The sequence below is a fragment of the Dysidea avara genome, chromosome 1 (genome assembly GCF_963678975.1).
Source record: "Dysidea avara chromosome 1, odDysAvar1.4, whole genome shotgun sequence".
Classification (NCBI taxonomy): Eukaryota; Metazoa; Porifera; class Demospongiae; order Dictyoceratida; family Dysideidae; genus Dysidea; species Dysidea avara.
Genome location: NC_089272.1, coordinates 1,088,976 through 1,109,190, shown reverse-complemented (window position 1 = coordinate 1,109,190; position 20,215 = coordinate 1,088,976). Strand labels below are relative to the sequence as shown.

The 20,215-nt window shown below is 36.9% G+C and overlaps 1 protein-coding gene across 3 annotated transcripts in view; it reads right to left on the bottom strand.

The window, feature by feature from the left end:
- Positions 1 to 20,215, bottom strand: part of LOC136252219 (uncharacterized) — a 181,781-nt gene that overhangs the window by 129,265 nt on the left and 32,301 nt on the right. The window contains exon 1 of one of the 3 annotated variants that reach the window (XM_066044631.1): positions 1,828 to 1,847. The exons of the other annotated variants lie outside the window; for them this stretch is intronic. Within the exon in view, the coding sequence (XP_065900703.1) occupies positions 1,828 to 1,830 (3 nt within the window). The 5' untranslated portion in view covers positions 1,831 to 1,847. Of the gene's footprint in view, positions 1 to 1,827; positions 1,848 to 20,215 lie in introns of those variants that run through there. 3 annotated transcript variants of the gene reach the window in all.

Sequence of the window (20,215 nt, the reverse complement as noted above, 5' to 3'; positions counted from 1 at the left end):
CTTTAATTCATCTGTACTTGTACACAACTATTTGTACTCCAGCCTGACTCTATGAGATAATTGTATGGCTTAATTTAGCCACATGCCTAATTGCAATTTTTCATCTCCAAATGACTTAAGTGACCATTATTTGCTGTCTCTATCATGCTAGGTCACTTCACTCTGCGAACAAAGAATATCTGTGCTGTTGCTCACAATTCAATATTCCAGATGTGAAAAATAGACTGGATTCCTCCTTCATCGTGTTCCGCCTAAAACTTGGATCACGTGATGTTGTCTGTTAAATACAATGCACAAAACTACTTGGATCACGTGATGTATTTATTGAACTTTTATCAATATCAAATGCTGATTTACAATGATAATATTGCGCTACCAAGGCATGCAGTACTTGTTTCTTGCTGGTAATAACAAAAGCGAGCGGGCGCCACTCTCCTAGTGAAATTTGGGTGGGCACATGCCCACCCAGGCCAACCCTTGGCTATGTCACTGATGTCGACAGCTTTAACAATTTATGTGCAATATTTAGAGTAGATTCAACGCATGCTTGTAGCCAAAACGTGTTCAGTACTGAAATGTGCATGTGACGATGGAGAAAAACGCGGCAGTAGCGGTTTCAGATCTTGTACCCTGCAGTTCAGTGAATGTTGAAGGAGTGTTTGTAGGAACATTATCACCCATAAAGTCTAGCAGTAAAAACAAGCAGAATAAGTATTACGACGGCAGTTTTTCGGATGGAGTGAAGACCGTAAGATTAGTGTCATTTGAACCGAAGCTAAGAGAACAAATAGAAGAGGCTCATAAAAAATGCTATGGTGTGTCTTTATCAAACTGTGCTGTTCAACACAGTCAACAAGAAGAAAGTGAATTAGAGGTGTTCATGTCAAGCAAGACGAGTGTAGTGAAGTTTCCAAAAAAGTTTAAAGTGTCAGCAGTGGAGAAAATCACAGCCAGGAGTACTGGAAAGTGATTAACAAAGAAAGATTTTGTGCTGGCAGACTTAACCTCATTGTGTAGGTATGTAGCTTGGGAGCAGCATGTGGAAGATGTACAGGAAGGTGAATGCTACGAGCTAATAAATGTTACAGTGACAAGTTTTAATGGCAGTAAGTAAATTTCAGTAGGGCAAGAGAGTGAAGTTGTTAGTATTGAAGATATTGGAGAAGCTATTGATGATGTCGCCACTGATGATTTTGAATGTGCAAAAGTCTGTAAAGGTTAAATTATAGCCATTACTGGAATAGACACATATAGAGGCTGTGTAAACTGTGGTGCTAAAGTTGAAGAGATGAGCGGCATGCTAACAGATTGCAGTAAATGTTCCACAAAGATGAAGATAAGCATTTGTAGACAGCAAAGTGTTGCCAATATAATTTTAAAGGATACAGAAGGCAAAGATTATCACTTAACTGTGTTTGATGAGGTGTTAAAGCAACTCACAGATTTAGGGAAAGCAAGTGCAGGTGATAATTCCAGCATATATGAGCAATTGCTATATGCACCTCAACTGCAGTATACAATTAGTCAAAGGAGATATTGTTTCTAGTATATATATATATGCAAGTTTGAAGTTACTGCATTAACATTTGCAAATATCATTGCTGATTTTGTTTGTACAGATTTACAAATAGGCTGTTTTTCTTATACTCAATTTTAAAATTATTTAAATGGGTATGTATGCATAATGATTTAGGAAAAACTGCCTTCCCAGCTTGACTGGTTTGGTGTAGAGGGAGTGACCTCATTAGTTTCAGATGATGAAGGAAAGTGTGCAACTAAGAATAGGACACAGTAAATATAAACTGTATACATTATGAAGTGACATACCATATTTGTCTCCTTTGTTTAACTGGTTTAGTAGTGAGGCCAGTCTATATAACAAAATTTCATTAACATGTAATTTCCCAGTTTATAGACCTTCTTGCATCCCATTCTTCAGCAATTTCCGTCTCTCTTTTAATCTGTCTCTTTGATTTCTCCTCCTTAGTGTTTCTTGCCTAACAGAATCTTCATTGCTGGCCATAGCATCAGCTGCTTCTGAGCAACATTTGGAACCACATGCCGTACCAATTTCCATGTTTGTAAGGTAAATTGTCGGATACGCGATGCTAGTACAACCACCAGCATCTACATACAGTGTGGGGCTTTCCATGATTGTAAGGGAAATTTTCGGACACGTGATGCTCGTACAACCACCCGGCATCTACTACAAGTGTGGGGCTTTCCGTGTTTGTAAAGGAAATTTTCGGACACGTGACCCTCGTACAACCACCCGCATCTACTACACAGTGTGCGGCTTTCCGTGTTTCTAAAGGAAATTTTCGGACACCCGACGCTCATACAACCAACATTGACTACCGACTAGTGTGGGGCTTGCTCAGGCTCGCCCCAATGATGCATTTTTTAACAAAATTTAATACTGTGTGAAAATTATCACATGTCCTCCCTCCTACAGGTAAACTACTTTGCAGCACAAATCTTCACAAGGTAACTTGTTTGTAGCTGATATCTACAGGGTGACTTGTTTGTTGCTGAACTCTCTATAGGGTGATGTGCTTGTAGCTGAACTCGCTATGTTTGTGGTTGAACTCTCTACAGGGTGACTTATTTGTAACTGAACTCTCTACAGGGTGATTTGTTTGTAGCTGAACTCTCTATAGGGTGACTTTTTGTAGTTGAACTCTCTATAGGGTGACTTGTTTGTAGTTGAACTCTCTACAGGGTGACTTATTTGTAACTGAACTCTCTACAGGGTGACTTGTTTGTTGCTGAACTCTCTATAGGGTGATGTACTTGTAGCTGAACTCGCTATGTTAGTAGTTGAACTCTCTACAGGGTGACTTATTTGTAACTGAACTCTCTACAGGGTGATTTGTTTGTAGCTGAACTCTCTATAGGGTTACTTTTTTGTAGTTGAACTCTCTATAGGGTGACTTGTTTGTAGTTGAACTCTCTACAGGGTGACTTATTTGTAACTGAACTCTCTACAGGGTGACTTGTTTGTCACTGAACTCTCTCCAGGGTGACGTATTTGTAACTGAACTCACTAGAGGGTGCAACTATACTGAAAATAAACTACAAGTGCCTAAATTCGCAGACATAACTTTTGTGTGCATTAGTCTACAATGCTGCAATTTGGCTGAAAATATTCACCATGAATTAGCAAATCATCCAAGGTATAGTGTTAGCCCTGTAGTCACTTACACATATAGATAAGGAGGCGGTTTTTATTGAAGAAACAATGCCGCATTGTAAACAAACCCACGTGACATGCACACTGTTGGGCTACAGAAACAAAACAAAGATATTTTTGAAGTCTCCATGAGCAGGTGAATAAGTTGGTGTATAGTTTTAATCAATTTGACCCTTCCTTCTCTGAGTAATGGCCTTATAAACTTGCATGGTTTTGTTTTTTTTGAGCATGCATCATTTTACAATTTTTTTAAAAAATTTGATTTTCTCAGTACACATGCTTGTGCAAACAAGTCAGGTTTTTGCTGAGACGGTTACATATTTATAGTGCAGTTCCACATATAACTCCACACATGCATGGCATTTTTTTAAACCAGGCGTATGCCCACTGCCACCGAAGACTTGCTCTAGGTACATCCCTGTTTACTGAAATTGTTTTAGTAAAAGTATGTGAGTGTAGCTACATTATGCACCTATCTATGATGCACAAACATAAGCAAAATTATTAAATGGTAAAAGCAGCCAGCACGTGAGAAATAAAAAAGCTAAATAAAGCCGTATAATACTAGGCTACCAGGAAAAGCATATCTATTCGACTTGAAAGGTGCATATTCCCTACACATGTACAGTACATGAATAAAAATGGATGGCTTTGTTGAGTGACTGCTGTAAATCTCGATAGATAAACTGTAAAATAGCTGAGACAATTATTCTGTGTATAATTTAAGAGTCATTTAAATTCTATTTGATGTACTTGGCAATCCATAACTTGACTTGTGCGTATGGTACCAGCCTGAAATTTGGTCATCTTACACTCCTAACATAGCACTATTCTTGGATGTAAATTAAAAAAGTGGGATAAACACATGATGAGTTATGACATGTCACACTTGGAAATTTGGAAAGGCTATAATTAAGACCCCTATTTGCAGATCTGGTTACATAATGATGTCATTACTATGGTTACATAGTCATCATTATATACATAGAGAATAGTTGACTACTTAAATAATTAAATTTCATGATTCTAGTAGTCTAAGTTAGGCTTTGGCTTCAACAGTTTAAAGTTCGAAGTGGCTATATTTACGGGACTGTAGCAAAGGATTTTTTTGCTACATATACAGCATTCCTAAGTGCGCATGTGTAAGCATCTCGTGACTTAGTCGGCCACAGTGAAAATATTTTACAGACAGTGAGAGTCATCATTGTGTTTAACAGGCAAACGTCAGGTTAACGTTATGGTTAGGGTCGGGTTCAGCTTTGATTTCTTCTTCACTAGTATGGCTATATAGTATTTTATATTTGTAACATTTAAATAGTACAAAAACAAGCAGAGTAGCCAGCAAGGTAGAGCAAGACTACTGCAAACCTAGATGTGTGGGTTTGAGCCTCGGTCACATCATACTTTTTTCTTCGTTTCTTATACCTTTTTGGGTCACAATTTTTTCTAGTTTTGTTAATTGTTTAAATAGCAATGACCTGCTAAATATCAACAGCCAAACAATAATGTAACAAACTATGTCACGAGATACTTACACATGCGCGCTTAGGAATGTCATAAATATAGCAAAAAAAATCCTAAGTAACGGGCCCATAAATATAGCCACTTCATTTACAGTTAGGTTTAGGTTTTGTGTCAGCTTCAAGTAATAAATTTTAGGGTTTGGGTTCAGCAATATTTTGCATTCAACTAATTTAAAATTCAGGGTTTCAGCAGCTGCAGCTGTGGTATAGTGATTAGGGCACTGATGAAGTATAAAGATTGATCCCTACATTTTCCCTTTTTTTTTTTTTTTTTCTTATTTTAATTTTATGACAAGTTGTAAATTAAAGCCACAAAAGGCATCAGATCACTGAGATTTAGTCAATCCCCACAACAACGTAACTTAAGAATTACAATTACATCATGTGAAATTGAAATAACTTAATTAACTGATATACAGTACATACAGATTGTTCAAATGCAATGTCATCTCGCAAGAGTGTGAGAAGTACTTGTAAAGGGGTGCTTGTCTTGTACTCTAGGAAGATGACGTTGCATTTGAGCGGTACTGTATTATTACAAAATAAAATTCTTTTAGCTACAGTAATAGCTTAGTAATACATAGTTGGTTAATTTCATATGAGTTTACTAGCACCTGATTTTTAAGAAGTAACACAACATCAGCTTGTTTGAATAGCACTATACATTTTTCTGTGTGAGTGAAGCAAATGCCACACATGGACAAAGCTATTAGTGATGCTACAATATAGATTTCTTTTATATTACAATAATATCATACAGAATGGTAGTTATTAGGGATCATGGAGATTTATTTTTCTAGCCAAAAAAATCACCCAAAACCTACTTCACAAATTCATCCTGGCACCTTGGCAGTATTGGTTAGGTATAACCAAGCCCAAAAATGCCTTCAGTATGATCCTAAAGGCTTCAATGGAATATTCTACTGACTAACTGCCTGCCTGATGCCTTAAGGCAAGTGTAAGTCAATAACGGCAAAGGCTAAGGGCTTGATTTTTTCACTGTTCAACATCGATTCATCCCGAGACGTACCTTTTGGCATACCGCAGTATGTACAATGCACGCATCATGGAGTTACCTTTGTCCTTCTTTGTGTCCCATTTCCTTTTGCTGACATGCAGCCCAAGGTGTCGATTTGCGGTAGTGCAATGTGTGGCTTCCCTACAGTCTGTTTGTAAACGGGAATCGGCCATATTTTCCATGATGACTGGACTGATTGCAGAGATGATTCTAACAAAGTTCTTTGTAATGTTGTGTAACAGGCTGAACATAACTGGAAGCGAAGCGTAATGGCCACTGCACCTTTGAACCAATTTTGATAGCTAGGGCACACGTTCAGACGAAAACATTAATTCTGGCACTATCCCTTCTTTTGGTTAGGTATGGGTGAGTTCACCAGTCATAATAATGTTACAAAAAAATTAACAAACAAGTTTAAGGAAAATTTAGGAATTTTAAGTTCGATTAGGGATCATAGAAAAAAAAAAACAGTAGGGAAACAAGGGAGGTCACCTATATCTGCAGATATGCTAGCGAACATTTAATTCCTTGGTCTTGGGTATAGACTGGATTAGGGATTAAATGTTCGCTAGTATATATGCAGGTGTAGGTGACCTCCCTTGTTCCCTACTTTTTTTGTTCTATGATCCCTAATCGAACTTAAAATTTCTAATTCTTCCTTAAGCTTGTCATAATAGAATCATTATCATGATACACAATCATTGGTATATATTTATGGCTTTAAACAACTACAAACAAAAGCTGGGCATGATATTTTTGCTCATGATTGTGACCTGCTAAGCAAAAACTGGCTCTTTTACGCATTTCTTGAATTCTTTTCTAATGCTTTTATATTATCTATGGTAACAAAAAAGCGGACAACCAAAGTTTCAGCTTTTGTGATGAATATTCTTGGAGTTATAACACTAATTAGTTGGAACAGGAACAAATTTGAGTTGTACAGCAACAGCTCACAAGTAACACTGCAAGTGAGTAATGCTTGTGTCTTCTCGTGGGGTCATCCTATTGCAATGTACTATACAAACCTGTGGAAATCAAGTGGAAAAGCACTAGCTATTTGAGTAACTCTCCACACAAGCCACGTAACGCCATGCATGAGAACACTCACCAAAGAATTTAGTAACTTCATACTAGCTCAATCTACGTATTCAGCATGAACTGGAAAATCAATAAAGGTGTAGTTTTTTCCCTGTACAGACAAAGACGAAAGTCATTCCAACAATGAAATGACGGTAAACTTTATTTAAAAAAATAAATAAACAACACCGCATTATAAATAAGTGCAAATAATTCACGTGCACCAACATGAATCAAATCCTCCATGAAAAGGCAAATCTGATGGAGTATAGGTTGTATTAAGCTTTGTTTCAGTGTATATCAATGTGACTAAAACATGCATATTGCTTTTATGTAGTACACCATAAATTATTTTTACCCAGTTTCTTTTTACTGCTAAACAGAATTTTGCAAAAACGACCAGTTTTATATACCATGTCAATTGTACTATATCAATTTTGCTATATCAACAATTCGTTGTACTATATCAACAATTCGTTGTACTATATCAATTGTGACTCGGCAGGTCACAATTGATATAGTACAACAAATTAGTAATACCAACTAGTGCAATAAAAATTATTAATTTAAAATAAGTAGGATTCCAGCGATATAAATTAGTGATACAAGAGATGATAGTAGCTATGAGAGAGAATCCCTACTTTGCATTTTAGCAATGTGTCAAAATCCCTAAATTGACTTTCAATGCCAAAGTAACGATTTTACCATATTGCTACAAAGCCAAGTAGGGATTTCCTCTATAACTACTATTGTGTCTTGTTTCTCTACTTGTTATCGCTAAAATCTTACTTCATTTTTAAAATAATACTTTTTATTGCACTAGTTTGTTAACTTTTTTATTAGAGCATAGCTAAAAATACATATATACTGTTGCTGTGACTGTTGTATTAGAGTATCCAGATCTTGCTACTCAGCTATGCCCGTAAATTAAACTGGAGAGTGATACAACACTGAGTTTTATATAGAACTAGAATGTTGAGGGGAGTGGCCTCAGCTGAGCTTTCACGAGTGGCCTGATCGTTTAAGGGGGCATTGCCCATTGCAATAATAGCGACTATCTGATTTTAGGCCAACAATTGTAAATTCTTTGTTTCCCGTCCTAGTCAGACAAAAATACCATGTGGGTGGGTAGCTATTATTTATTATATTGTTAAAATCTATTATTTAACATCAAGGATATTAAAGGGAGCCCATTAATGCCAAATTACTTTTTCTCTTGAATTCAGGTGAGTTAGATTCAAGTGATTTGATTTTACTAAGATTCAAACATCTAAAGGTTAGATTTGAAATTTTGCTGTGTTTCCTAAGCAGCCAGGCATTTATGTATAGAGCTGCTGCATTTGCCATGCTTGTGGTGACACATGCTGCGTAGCTAGTACTGTACTTATTAGCTTGATTCTTCACCATCAACTTCAACAGAACAAATTCACCGAATGCTTTATACATTAATAGCAGATTGAGAATGGGACTCGTGTTGATGCCCATCTCAAGTTTACCGATGGTTACTTGAAGAGATTCACTGCTAGTATTAGGCCAGATTCCATGTACTAAACATAAGAAACTCACATCGGAGTACATTTATCCAATAACCTAAGCTTCATCCCATTGACATGACCACACAACTGAACTCCCTGCCAGTAACAATATTTAGGTCACGTAACTGTCAAATGCACTAATAAATTTGCATGCGACTCTAAAATTAACATGCAGGCCGGTGACAGGAAATAAGGAATCTACAATTGGTGACCTTACCAGGGAAACTGTCCACCAAGCAACTCAGTTTCATTGCATCTTAATACACTCTTTCAATGAAAGTGTCAATATGGAAATTTTTTGCCTTCATTTGATTTCCTGGAATGAAGATGATCATTTAATTGAAGATAAATGGAATATCAAAACACAGAAGATAGATATTATTTATCGGAACCACAAAAGGCACATCTCACCTGTAAGTTTGATGTTGTGGAGTACAATGCATTGCTTCATAGCCAAGCAACTGTGATCAGGAAGTGAGGAAGGTGGTGAGGTAGGCGGTGAGGTAGGCAGACAAGCAGGCAGATCAAAATATGGATTTTGGATATTAAAAATATATATATATCTATATTCCAATTCCTCTAAGTTATTTCTATTCTATCTATACAAAAACAGCCAAGCTGTGAAAAAAGGGTGTGTAACTGCAGTATGTACAGTGACTATTAGGCCATACCAGCAACTTGAATACTTACCAGCAATATGCATCACTGTCTCACCATTACAACTACCATACTGGACTAAAGGTAATGCAGCTTAATTAAGTATTTTATGTCATTACAGCAGTTGAATTTTGTTTAATTCAATAGTATCATTTTAAGTATAAGAAAAATTGGGAATTTTAAACTAGAGCAGGGATCAACTAGTCTAAGAATATGGTGCACCAATAAAAACTACTGAAACAAGTTTGAGTTAGTATAATGACAGCAAATTACTGCAACACAATTAAGAAGTGAATATCTTTACTGTGCTGTGAAATGCATAGTAAGGATATTCATTTCTTTTTGTGTTACAGTGATTTGCTGTCATTATACTAACTCAAGCTTGATTCAATACTTTTTGTTGGTGCACTATATTCTATGATCCCTACTCTAGTTTAAAATTCCTAATTTTTCTTATACTTGTTTCTGTTCTTTTTGTAGAACTGGCAATCAATCTACATAGCTAGGCATGTGTCTATAATGCCAGCATAATTTCGGGAATAATAGGTGGTTGAAAGAATTGGAGAATATTCCTGAATAATCGGATGAGTTTCAGAAATAATTGGTACAAAAATATATATGTGACCGGATTTCACATAACAAGGCTTCCACACACACAAAATCAAACTTACGATTTTACCAGAAATGGATTGCTGGTCTAATACACTATCATATTTCACACTGTACTTCCTTCAGCACTGACAAGTCTGGTTTCTGTAGCAGCTTTCTTCCAACCCTGTCAAAGCCACGAGTGTGAGATTGGCACCATTAAATGGCCATGGCTCTGTGATAATGGTGTGTAGTGAGCTGGGACTTCACAGAGAGCTCGCCAATAGTGTTCTCAGTCAATTTGGAGTAATCTGAGTGCCATGGAGGGCCATGGAGAGCCCAAACTTGGCCTCTGGATTCCAATCGTCTTCTAACTTCATTTTATACCCGTATATTAAGACCACCGTCCACCCCCACCCTCCCACCCTATTAGTACCGCCTGTGATATTATTACCCGCTCGAAAAAAGCTGCTCAAAACAGGGCAAATTTTGGGTATCAGAAATGTATACACCCACTCAGTGATAGCTAGTGAACAGATGAACAAATGGTGCAAATTTTGTTTGCACAGCTGTAGGCACTGGGAAGTTATTACACAATGATTCCTTAAAATCGCCATATCTCCTAACAAAGCTTTGTGCGTCGAAGCCTTGTTTTGTCAAATTCAGTCACATATACGTTTTACTTGCAGCCTGATGTAAACATATTTTGAAGACACCACTGATACAGTGCAAGTATAAAAAATGGTTGAAATGATTGAGATACTATAGTATGTTCACGTTGACCTGAATCCTGAAAAACAGCTAAAAATTAAAAGCGGATTTTTTTTCTCAACGGAGTTAACATTTCAGCCAACCAGATGATTATTGGTAACAGCAAAGGTGTCTACAACAGACATGATCTGTTTGGCTCCATTACAAGTTCGGGAAACGGCAGCAATGGACACTGTACTTATATGGCTTACCCATAGGAAATGTATTGTGAAAATTTGGATTGGCCATAAATATTATGCCAAACATTTGAACAAAAAGATTTTGAAATATTTTTAGCGGGTCAAGCAGTACTACTAATGAGCCAAATTTCAAGATTGTGTGTAATTGTATCCATGAGTTATTAATTGCTTTTTTAGGATTCAGCTCAACGTGAACATACTACAATAGAGCAGTCAATTTTGAGCCCATAATTCTATTAAAATAGTCAGTTATATAAATTCATAATTAATATGCTTATATCTGGCACTAATTTTAGGGATAATTTTGAAAATAACAGGTAGATGGGGAATAATTTTTGAGAATAATAGGTGAATAAAAAAAAGAACTTTCATACCAGCAATATGTATTACTGTCTCAACATTACAACTACCATACCAGACTAAAGGTAATGCAGTTTAATTAATTTTTATTTCGGTACAGCAGTTGAATTTTGTTTAATTCAATAGTATAATTACAAGTATAAGAAAAATTAGGAATTTAAAACTAGAGTAGGGATCAACTAGTCTAAGAATATAGTGCACTAACAGTGGCGTAGCCAGGAAAAAAATTTTACCGAGGCAAAGTTGAGAGGGTCTGCTTCTGACTTAACTGATTCACATAAAAACTTTCAAGTATTGATGGTACAGCATTTGCAGGTTGACTCTCTGGTTGGATGAAAGACACTGTTTCAGAGTATTTTTTTACATGTCATAAGTAATGCTCCAGCTTAGTTAAGTAATGCTACGCTTCAATTATTACTCAACACAAAAAAACTGACTTACTCCGTTGAAGATATTTTGCATGGTCAGGCCATTGATGGACTGCAATGCATGGAGGTCATCTACTTTTATTGATCTTAGTGATGTGATATTTTGTAGCTATCTCTTTCATGTGATACTCAACTACATGTGCTAAGCATGTAAAGCTAGGGAGTATGGGGGCATGCTCCCTCAAGGAAAATTTTGAAAATACATGCTTTGAAATGGCATGTGGAGGCTGTAGTTGTAACTGCTAATGCATGATAAGCAATGATCAATTAGCTCAATGCACTACCATGTAGTTGTCTCATTGGAACTCAGTTTGAAAAGTAATTCAAAGACAATTAACATATAATATGTAAATGATTTAGACCAAGCAGTGTAATGAGCACAGTGGCTATAATCTGTACTGAATGCTCTATTAGAGTATATTACGATGACTGCTCTATTAGAGTATCTCGATCTTTTCATGCAAATTCAAGTAGCTGAAAAGTGGTCCAGCAAATGTTGGACGCAAATGTTGGACTGTGTCACCATGGGCTTTGGCCCTGCTTACTACAGCCATATACTCTATTATGTGTGGTAGTATTGCTGTCTAGTAGTAACATTTGAGTAGAAAACTCAGGGTGCCAAATCTCAGGACTGCTCAACCTGAATAATTGAGAATTTTTTACCAAGGCAGCTGCCTCGGTTGCCTCAATGGTAGCTACGCCACTGCACCAATAAAAACTACTGAAACAAGTTTGAGTTAGTATAATGACAGCAAATTACTGCAACACAATGAAGAAGTGATTATCCTTACTGTGCTGTGAAATGCACAGCAAGGATATTCACTTATTTTTGTGTTACAGTGATTTTCTGTCATTATACTAACTCAAGGTTGTTTCAATACTTTTTATTGTTGCACTATATCCTAGTTGATCCCTACTCTAGTTTAAAATTCCTAATTTTTCTTATACTTCTTTCTGTTCCTTTTATAGAACTGGCAATCAATTTACATAACTAGTTTGTATCATAAAGATGAATTGGGAAGTCAATCAAAGAAGATGCCATCAATTTTTTTCGTTGAACATAAACTGTAATTTGTACATAGATTGGTGTATTGACATTGCACAACAATTGATTTAATTGATTGATTTATATGCCTTATGGTTAAGACAAGTGTACAGGAAATAAATAAGGGACATAGAGGCAGGAGTATCAAGAAGCTTTAAAGCAGCTGAAGCCCTGGAAATGCAAACACACATACATTTAATTAATTAGTTTAACAGATTTGACAGATCCCACCGGTCAGGAGGAGTGAGCATTGAAAATTTTGTATGAGCAGGATATTAAAATTCTGGTAGCTTGATCAAACAATGGCTGAATAGCTCTGGATGGTAACTTGCACACACAAGACATGTTGATCAGAGTCACAGGTCAATGTAAAGTTCCCTAATCAACCAATCTCAATTGTAACAAGCTGAGCATACAGGCCAGTACCATTCAGTGTTCATAAAATGAAATACCTTAAGTGGTACAAAGAATTACAGCAAAGTAGTGCGTTAAGAAACAAAAGTGATTACACCGTGCCAACTATAATCAGCATGTCCCTGTTCTACTTTGCTAAGACACTAATTAGTTGTCTGTGAGTGCTATCCCACTAGGGACCTGTGAGAAGGCTATTAATGACAAGTTCTTAGTCCACCCTAGCATCGTCTGGAACAGTCAGTTAAACTCAAACACATGAGAAACAAACAATTAACCAGTGTTCATAGAATGAAATAGCTATCCGTCATTTTGTGGAGTTCCTCAGTGGTTTTATTAGGAGTACCACAGGGTTCTGTGTTAGGAACTCTACTCTTTTTACTTTATATCAATGACCTACCAAGTGACATATCCTCTACTATTAGACTTCTATAGATATATAGATATATTAATTCTAATGAAGATGTATGTAAATAGCAAAAATATCTGGTAAAATTAACTCAGTTGACCAAAGATTGGCTAATGCACTTTACTTTATCAAAATGTGAACATTTAACAATAACCAACAAACAGCTACCTATTTTATCAGACTATATTATTAACAATTGTGTTATTAATAAAGGTTAACCCTTGTAAATACCTTGGTGTCACAACTACAGACAATCTCAATTGGAGTAAACACATCTCCATTATTACAAACAAGGCACAGTCAGTTTGTGGTTGTTTACAAAAAAATTAAAAGCAGTGTTCAACTGCTGTGAAATCAAAGGCTTATCTAGTTGGTCCCCAAATTTGAACTCTGATATAAATATTTTAGAAATGGTACAGTGAAATGCAGTCTGATTTGTGTTTAATGACCTCTCATCTTATTCAAGTGTAACAGCCATGCCTCAGGAACTGAAAGGAACTCACTACAAGACAGAAGAATTCAGTCCAGACTGATTATGTTCTACAAAATCCTTACTAATTTAGTGAAAGTTGATGACTTCAACTCTCTTTTGTTCCCTTCTGAAACACCGACAAGAGGCCATCAATTAAAGCTTAGACAACTCAAAACAAGAATTAATTCGTTTCAATACTCATTCTTGCCAGCCACAATCTGTGATTGGAATTCACTGCCAGCGGATGTAGTTACCTCTTCTAGTTTAGATAAATTTACTGACAAACTGAATAATTTGTACATGTACGCACATGCACACTCATTTGTGAGGGTCTGTGCATAGTCAATAAATAAATAAATAAAACATGCACGCGATTAAACCATGCCAACTAATCAGCCCGTACCTGTTCTACTTTACTAAAAATGAGTACTTATCTTTTGCCTGTCATCTGGAACAATCAGCTGAACACACGTACCAGCCAGTATAGAATATCGAGCAACATGTACTAAATTTATTATTAACAAGAAGCGAATATTACGCTATCATGAATAAATTTTAAAAAAAACACTTTGCGCTGTCACTGAAAAGAACTGGGTACAAAGAAAAGTCCATGCTGCATGTATTGTACACACTGTGGTTGGTGAAAAGGCACATCTCGGGATGAAGTGATGCTGAACAGCAAAAAAATCTAGCCCATAGCTATATCCATTGTCGAGTTATGCTTGGTTGAAGGCATCAGGTAGTCAGAATAATTAATATTGTTAGATTATTTTTAAAAGTCCATGGAAACTTTTTAGAAGGGTTTTGGGTTGGTCTGAAGATGTTTTTTTTGGGCTTGGCTGTGCCTAACCGATACCGCCAAGTTGTCATGAAGGGACATTGAGGCTGGTTTTAGGGTGATATTTTGGAAAAGCACAGTTCTACATGATCCTTTGATGATAGTCCAGTACAGCTACATATTAAACAATTAATAGTACATAGTTACTGTATACAGTAAATTGTATGTGTGGTATGCATCTAAATAAAGTTAACGTAGCCGTACTACAGTTGTAGTACAAAACTTTTGCTATATTACTACAGTACAAACGTAGCCGTATATACAGTAATATGCTTGTACTATGACTTGGTTCTACACCTAACTACAATAAGTATTATAAGTATTACGATGCATAAATTTTGTCCCTATATATCTGTTAGCTGTTCTAATTTATATTGTAGTATAATTATGTAGTGAGATAATATTATACCATTCTGTAGGAAGATGGAGAAGTTCATCTGGAGGCAGCTATACATGCGAGCCGGTGGCAGTATACTAGGACAAGTATCATGGTGCTAGGACTCTACATCAGTTGAGGCAACTCCTCACGCCTTCAGTTCAGAACATCTACGTCTGGGTAGTTTTCGCATTTTAATTATAGTCACGTATTGCTGCCTTTCACATTTCAGATTGACTTATGCAGTGAAGGCGTTGGGGCATTAACTATTCTCTATTAAGTGTGAAGAAAGCGAACTGCAACACTGGGAACAATAGCTATAAGTTATCTAGCAATAAGTGTGTTTCTTTGTTTTTCAATATCTCACTGTAACCATCATAACACTCAATTTATACAACAGCCATAGCTTACTCATATTATAGTTTTCAGGCAACATCACTGTGTTGTGTTGGTACAAGCTGTCCTCATTACTATTTGTGACCCTATTTTGGAAAACCATACATCTAGGCACATGTAAAATTTGTGGGAATTCTCAATTGAAAATTTCAGTGATTTTTTTAAATTAATTTTTTTACATATTCTGATAAAGCAACTATTAAGCCTTCTTGCTGTGAAATTTCACACCCATAGCTTCTTTTATCTAGGAGATATACTCAATTATATCAGACCATGTAGTAGTTTCACAATGCGTGGGACAACAATTAACTTACAAATTGGGTGATTTGTTCATTCCCAAAACCAAACATTTTCCTGTCTTTACACAATATGTGACTGGATTTTGGAAAAACGATCCAAATCGCACATTAGAAGTTCCGAGATAAACGGTTTTAAAGAATTGAAGCCAGCATAACTCTCCAAGGATAGCAAGCACGCGTATGAAATTTACACAAAAGATGCATCAATCTGTTACCTTTCAAGCCACTTCCAGTACTTGTAGCTGCTTGTACAGTTTCCTGCCAAATAAGATAGAAAATCTGAGCAGTTGGACGAGCGAAGTAGTATCACGAGTGCTCACAAAGGGGTGGAGGCTGGGGGGTGGCGGGGAGGGCAAAAGTTAGACCTCAAAATGGAGGCAGACCACGATTGGAGTCCAGACACCAGATTACAGGGTTGTGCTGGCTCCTTAGTGGCTGATATGTAGCAAAATCAGCAGAGAACACGTCTGGCCAACATTATAAGGCTGTCCACCAGTAAACCACTGACTCTTGCCAAGCCAGGTCCTTCACAAGGCCTGAAACCGCCATTTGAGCACTCCACACCACCCAGAAAATACGTGTGTAAAAACCAGCCTCGTGTAGTTTGAGTAGTGCTGAGGGTCAAAACTTGTAGTACGATAGTGTAGCTATCCACTGGTGGTGTTAGTTTGATTTTGCCTGATGTGCGATTTGGATCGGTTCTGTAAAATCTGGTCACATATTACAAGTGATTTAATTGAGAAAAAGCACAAAGAACACATGATTAAACTCTCAAGAATCTCTTTCCATTAATTTTAGATTGTAAGAATGGTGATCTTTGTCAACAAAATGATTTGTCATCAATTTGTCACATCTGATCACTATTCAGTTCTATAAACTGATAATGAAAAGTTAGTTTGTAATGTATTAGACAGTAAATTGGCCATATCTTTGGAATGCTTCAACGTATCGTCACAAAATGTTCACACAAGGGAGAGTTACCCACTCAGTGCTTTATTGTAGCTATAAAAAACAAAATTGACCAATGTGCCCAGATGTATGGTTTTCCAAAATAGGGTCACATTTATTTTGCTTGTACCTATTCTGGGACATGCCCTGGGAGTTTATCATGACAGATTGCATGCTTGTGAGCTAATTGCATGCATAGTGCAATTATTGCATGTACTGCATTTTGTAACAACTTATACTCGTACAAACAACCCATTACATAGCTACAATTCAGCCACGCATGCAGTGTGGACTGTATACTATTTGATGATGAAGATTCAGGAGGACTGAAAAGGCTGTGGACTTTAGCTATGATGATGTATATAATGGCAAGGCATTTAAGTGTTGTTCATCTCAATCACAAGGACTCTACAATGATCTAGTAAACTTGTCAGTGACTTGATCCCACTATGTACTGCCTTGTTAGCACCGTGCATGTCTTGAACTTAACTCTTCCGAGTACCCATTAAAAAAAACTTTATAGCATGTACCCTATTTATTCGGCAATATCTATATTTGGCTGCAGACTGAATAGAAAACTACGTACGTCAGTGTCCTAGAATTAACTGCAGTGTTCATATGGCTCAATGCTGATTAGACCTTTCTCTATTTTTTACAAGCTGTGAGTGTACTGAGCTTGGTGCTGAGCTATAACCTCACTCTGCTACCTTGCCAAGTAAGTGTGTATAATTATACTACTTATGCATGTATGCAGCTAGCCAACTAGCTACAACACAATATTCAGTTATAAAGATAAGTAGGCACAGACAAAAGTTTGTAAAACATGTGTTATCAGCAAAAATAGTGGTTGCTCAAGGACAAGGTACAATTAGGGATTTCTGAGGAGATTTCAGATCAAAGACACCTGTGTAGCCATTGAAACAAACACATCAATCACACATTACTTTATACATACTCTGAAGGTATGGCCAGCAGCTCATACAAGAGTAATGTGATCCAATAAGCTCATACAAGAGCACTGATACATAGTTTCTGCTGTACTGCCACAGCCAGAGTTGGTGCCAAGTGAAGATCATCAAAAACGTGTAGATTTAGCATAGCAAGAATAAAATAACTACATAGCTAAACATACAGTGATCAGCTAGTTGCTTCCCACCCATCAAAAATGTAGTGTAGCATGATCGTAGTTTCCATTATACTACTTTGCACCAAATGTTGTAGTACGATGTCGTACTATGATCAAGACACACGATAGTGTGTCGTGCAGCCCAAGAAGCCGACGCGCCACACCGTGAGTATATTAACAGGAAGAAAGAAAACGCAATGTTCACACCTAAGTATCTCTGTGATCCCTATACCGATTGGAACCAAATTTGCTACAGAAGTGTCGGCTAGTTGGGGGAGTCTACACACCAAATTTGAAGAAACTCGCTCCAGCCATTTCCAAGATACGAGCGAACAAAATTTTGTTGTAATTTCTTCGTTGTTTTTTCTTCTTCATTTTGCACACTTCGCAAAATCCGCCATAAAACACGATTGAGTGCTTGGATCGGGCTGACATTTGGCACATTTAAAGGGCTCATTAAGGCGGATTTCCGTACCAACTTTGGTAGGAATCCTATGAAGATTCACGGACTTACGACCCATTTTTAGCGTAAAATAAGGTCGAAGGTCTGTCACGCCTACAGGGTAAACCGCTTGGAGGAATCAGTTGAAAATTAATATGTTCATGGAGTATCCATCGTAGGAGTGCTTTTTTGTGGTGTGAAAGGAATCGGTATAAAGACCATGGAGATATGACACAAAACCCAACCTGTGTCAAAATTACGTGATCGATTTTTATGAATAAAAAAAACTATTAGTTTTCGTGTCTACGAGGCAAACCGCTTAGAGCGACGAGCTGAAAATCAGTATGTAGCTTAAATAATCATCATAGAGAGTCCTTGCAGTAGTACAGAAGAATCGGATTACAAACCACTGAGTTATGATTCGAAAGGAAACTACGTGTAGCAAATGCGAGATCGAGTTACTCTAATAGAACAGTCACCCTAATAAAGCATACAGCTGCATTTATAATTTACTCAATTATATTACGTTGCAAGTTATTCTGTAGGGAATTCAGTTACAAACAAGTCACCCTATAGTCAGATCAGCTAGAAGAAGGTACCTAATAGAGAGTTCAGCTACAAAGAAACCATCATGTAGAGAGTTCAGCTCAAATAAATCACCCTGTAGAGAACTCAGCTACAAACAAATTGCCCTGTACAGAGATTAGCTAGAAAAAGTTACCTTGTAGAGAGTTCAGTTACAAAGAAACCATCATGTAGGGCGTTCAGCTGCAAACAAATCACCCAGTAGAAAGTTTCGTTATGAACAGATCACCCTGTAGAGAGTTCAGTTAGAAACTAGTCATCCTGTAGAGAGATCAGCTAGAAACAAGTCGCCCTGTATAGAGTTCAGCTAGAAGAAGTTACATTGTAGAGAGTTCAGCTACAAAGAAACTACCATGTAGAGAGTTCAGCTACAAACAAATCGCCCTGTAGAGAATTCAGCTACAAACAAATCACCCTGTAGAAAGATCAGCTAGAAGAAGTTACCTTGTAGAGAGTTCAGCTATAAACAAGTCATCCGGTAGAGAGATCAGCTAGAAAGATCACCTTGTAGAGAGTTCAGCTACAAAGAAATCACCCTGCTTCATATTTTCTTCTTCCTGTGGTAAAGATAAAAAATGATAGGTTAAAAAGTTCTAAAGCCGGCCATAGGCCGGCTTTGGGGTACACAAATACAGAAAGAAGTGAAATGTAATCCAAAACAGCCAAGCTGTAAAAAAAGAGTGCTGCCCTCAGAAAGGCTATGGTGAAAAATGATGTGAAATCCAAGGTGGCGGCAAAGAAATGGCTGTGATGGTAGGTTAACGGTAAAAATTTTAATAACAACAATCCACGTGAGTTTGGTGCCGCTTGGTCTTGGCACAAAATTCAAATATGAAATTATAGATTCATGTACAAACTTAGTTTCAGTTATTAATATATTGTAGGTGTGTATAACTAAGATGCATGATACATTGCAGGATACAGTTGCTAGTTGTATGTATTGTGAACAAAAGTTTGTTACACAGCATTGTTGTGTGATTCAGCAGCCAAAGAGCACCTGTGAGTGTGTGCCTGATTTACTGAAATTGTTTTTCATAAAAGTGTGTGTGTGTGTTTACATACCTATCTACCTATGTTCAATTTGTCCTTATGCACCCATAAGAGCAGCTTGCACGTATGAAGTAAAAGCGAACTGAAGTCTGTATTAAACTTCTACAATTCCATTTAAAAAATCGAGATGCTCTAATAGAGCAGTCAGAAACTCTAATAGAACAGTCATCAAATATTATTTACTCTAATAAAACAACCACATTGAAATGAAATACTCTAATACAGCAACCAGCTAAAGAATTCAAGACTATTTGAAGCTTAAACATCAATGAAAATGGCCTGATACAGCAATAAGCTGGCATTATCAGCCAATTATGGTGGCACAATTTTGGGAATAATGGGCAATTCTCAAAAGCATAATAGGTGATTTTTTGAGCACTGCTCAAAAGCATAATGCTAAATTTTTGGAGCATAATAGCCTCATGCCTACTCCTAACAAAGAACACTGGCAGATGTGAATGAATGCAAATCTCACAAAACTCACTATAT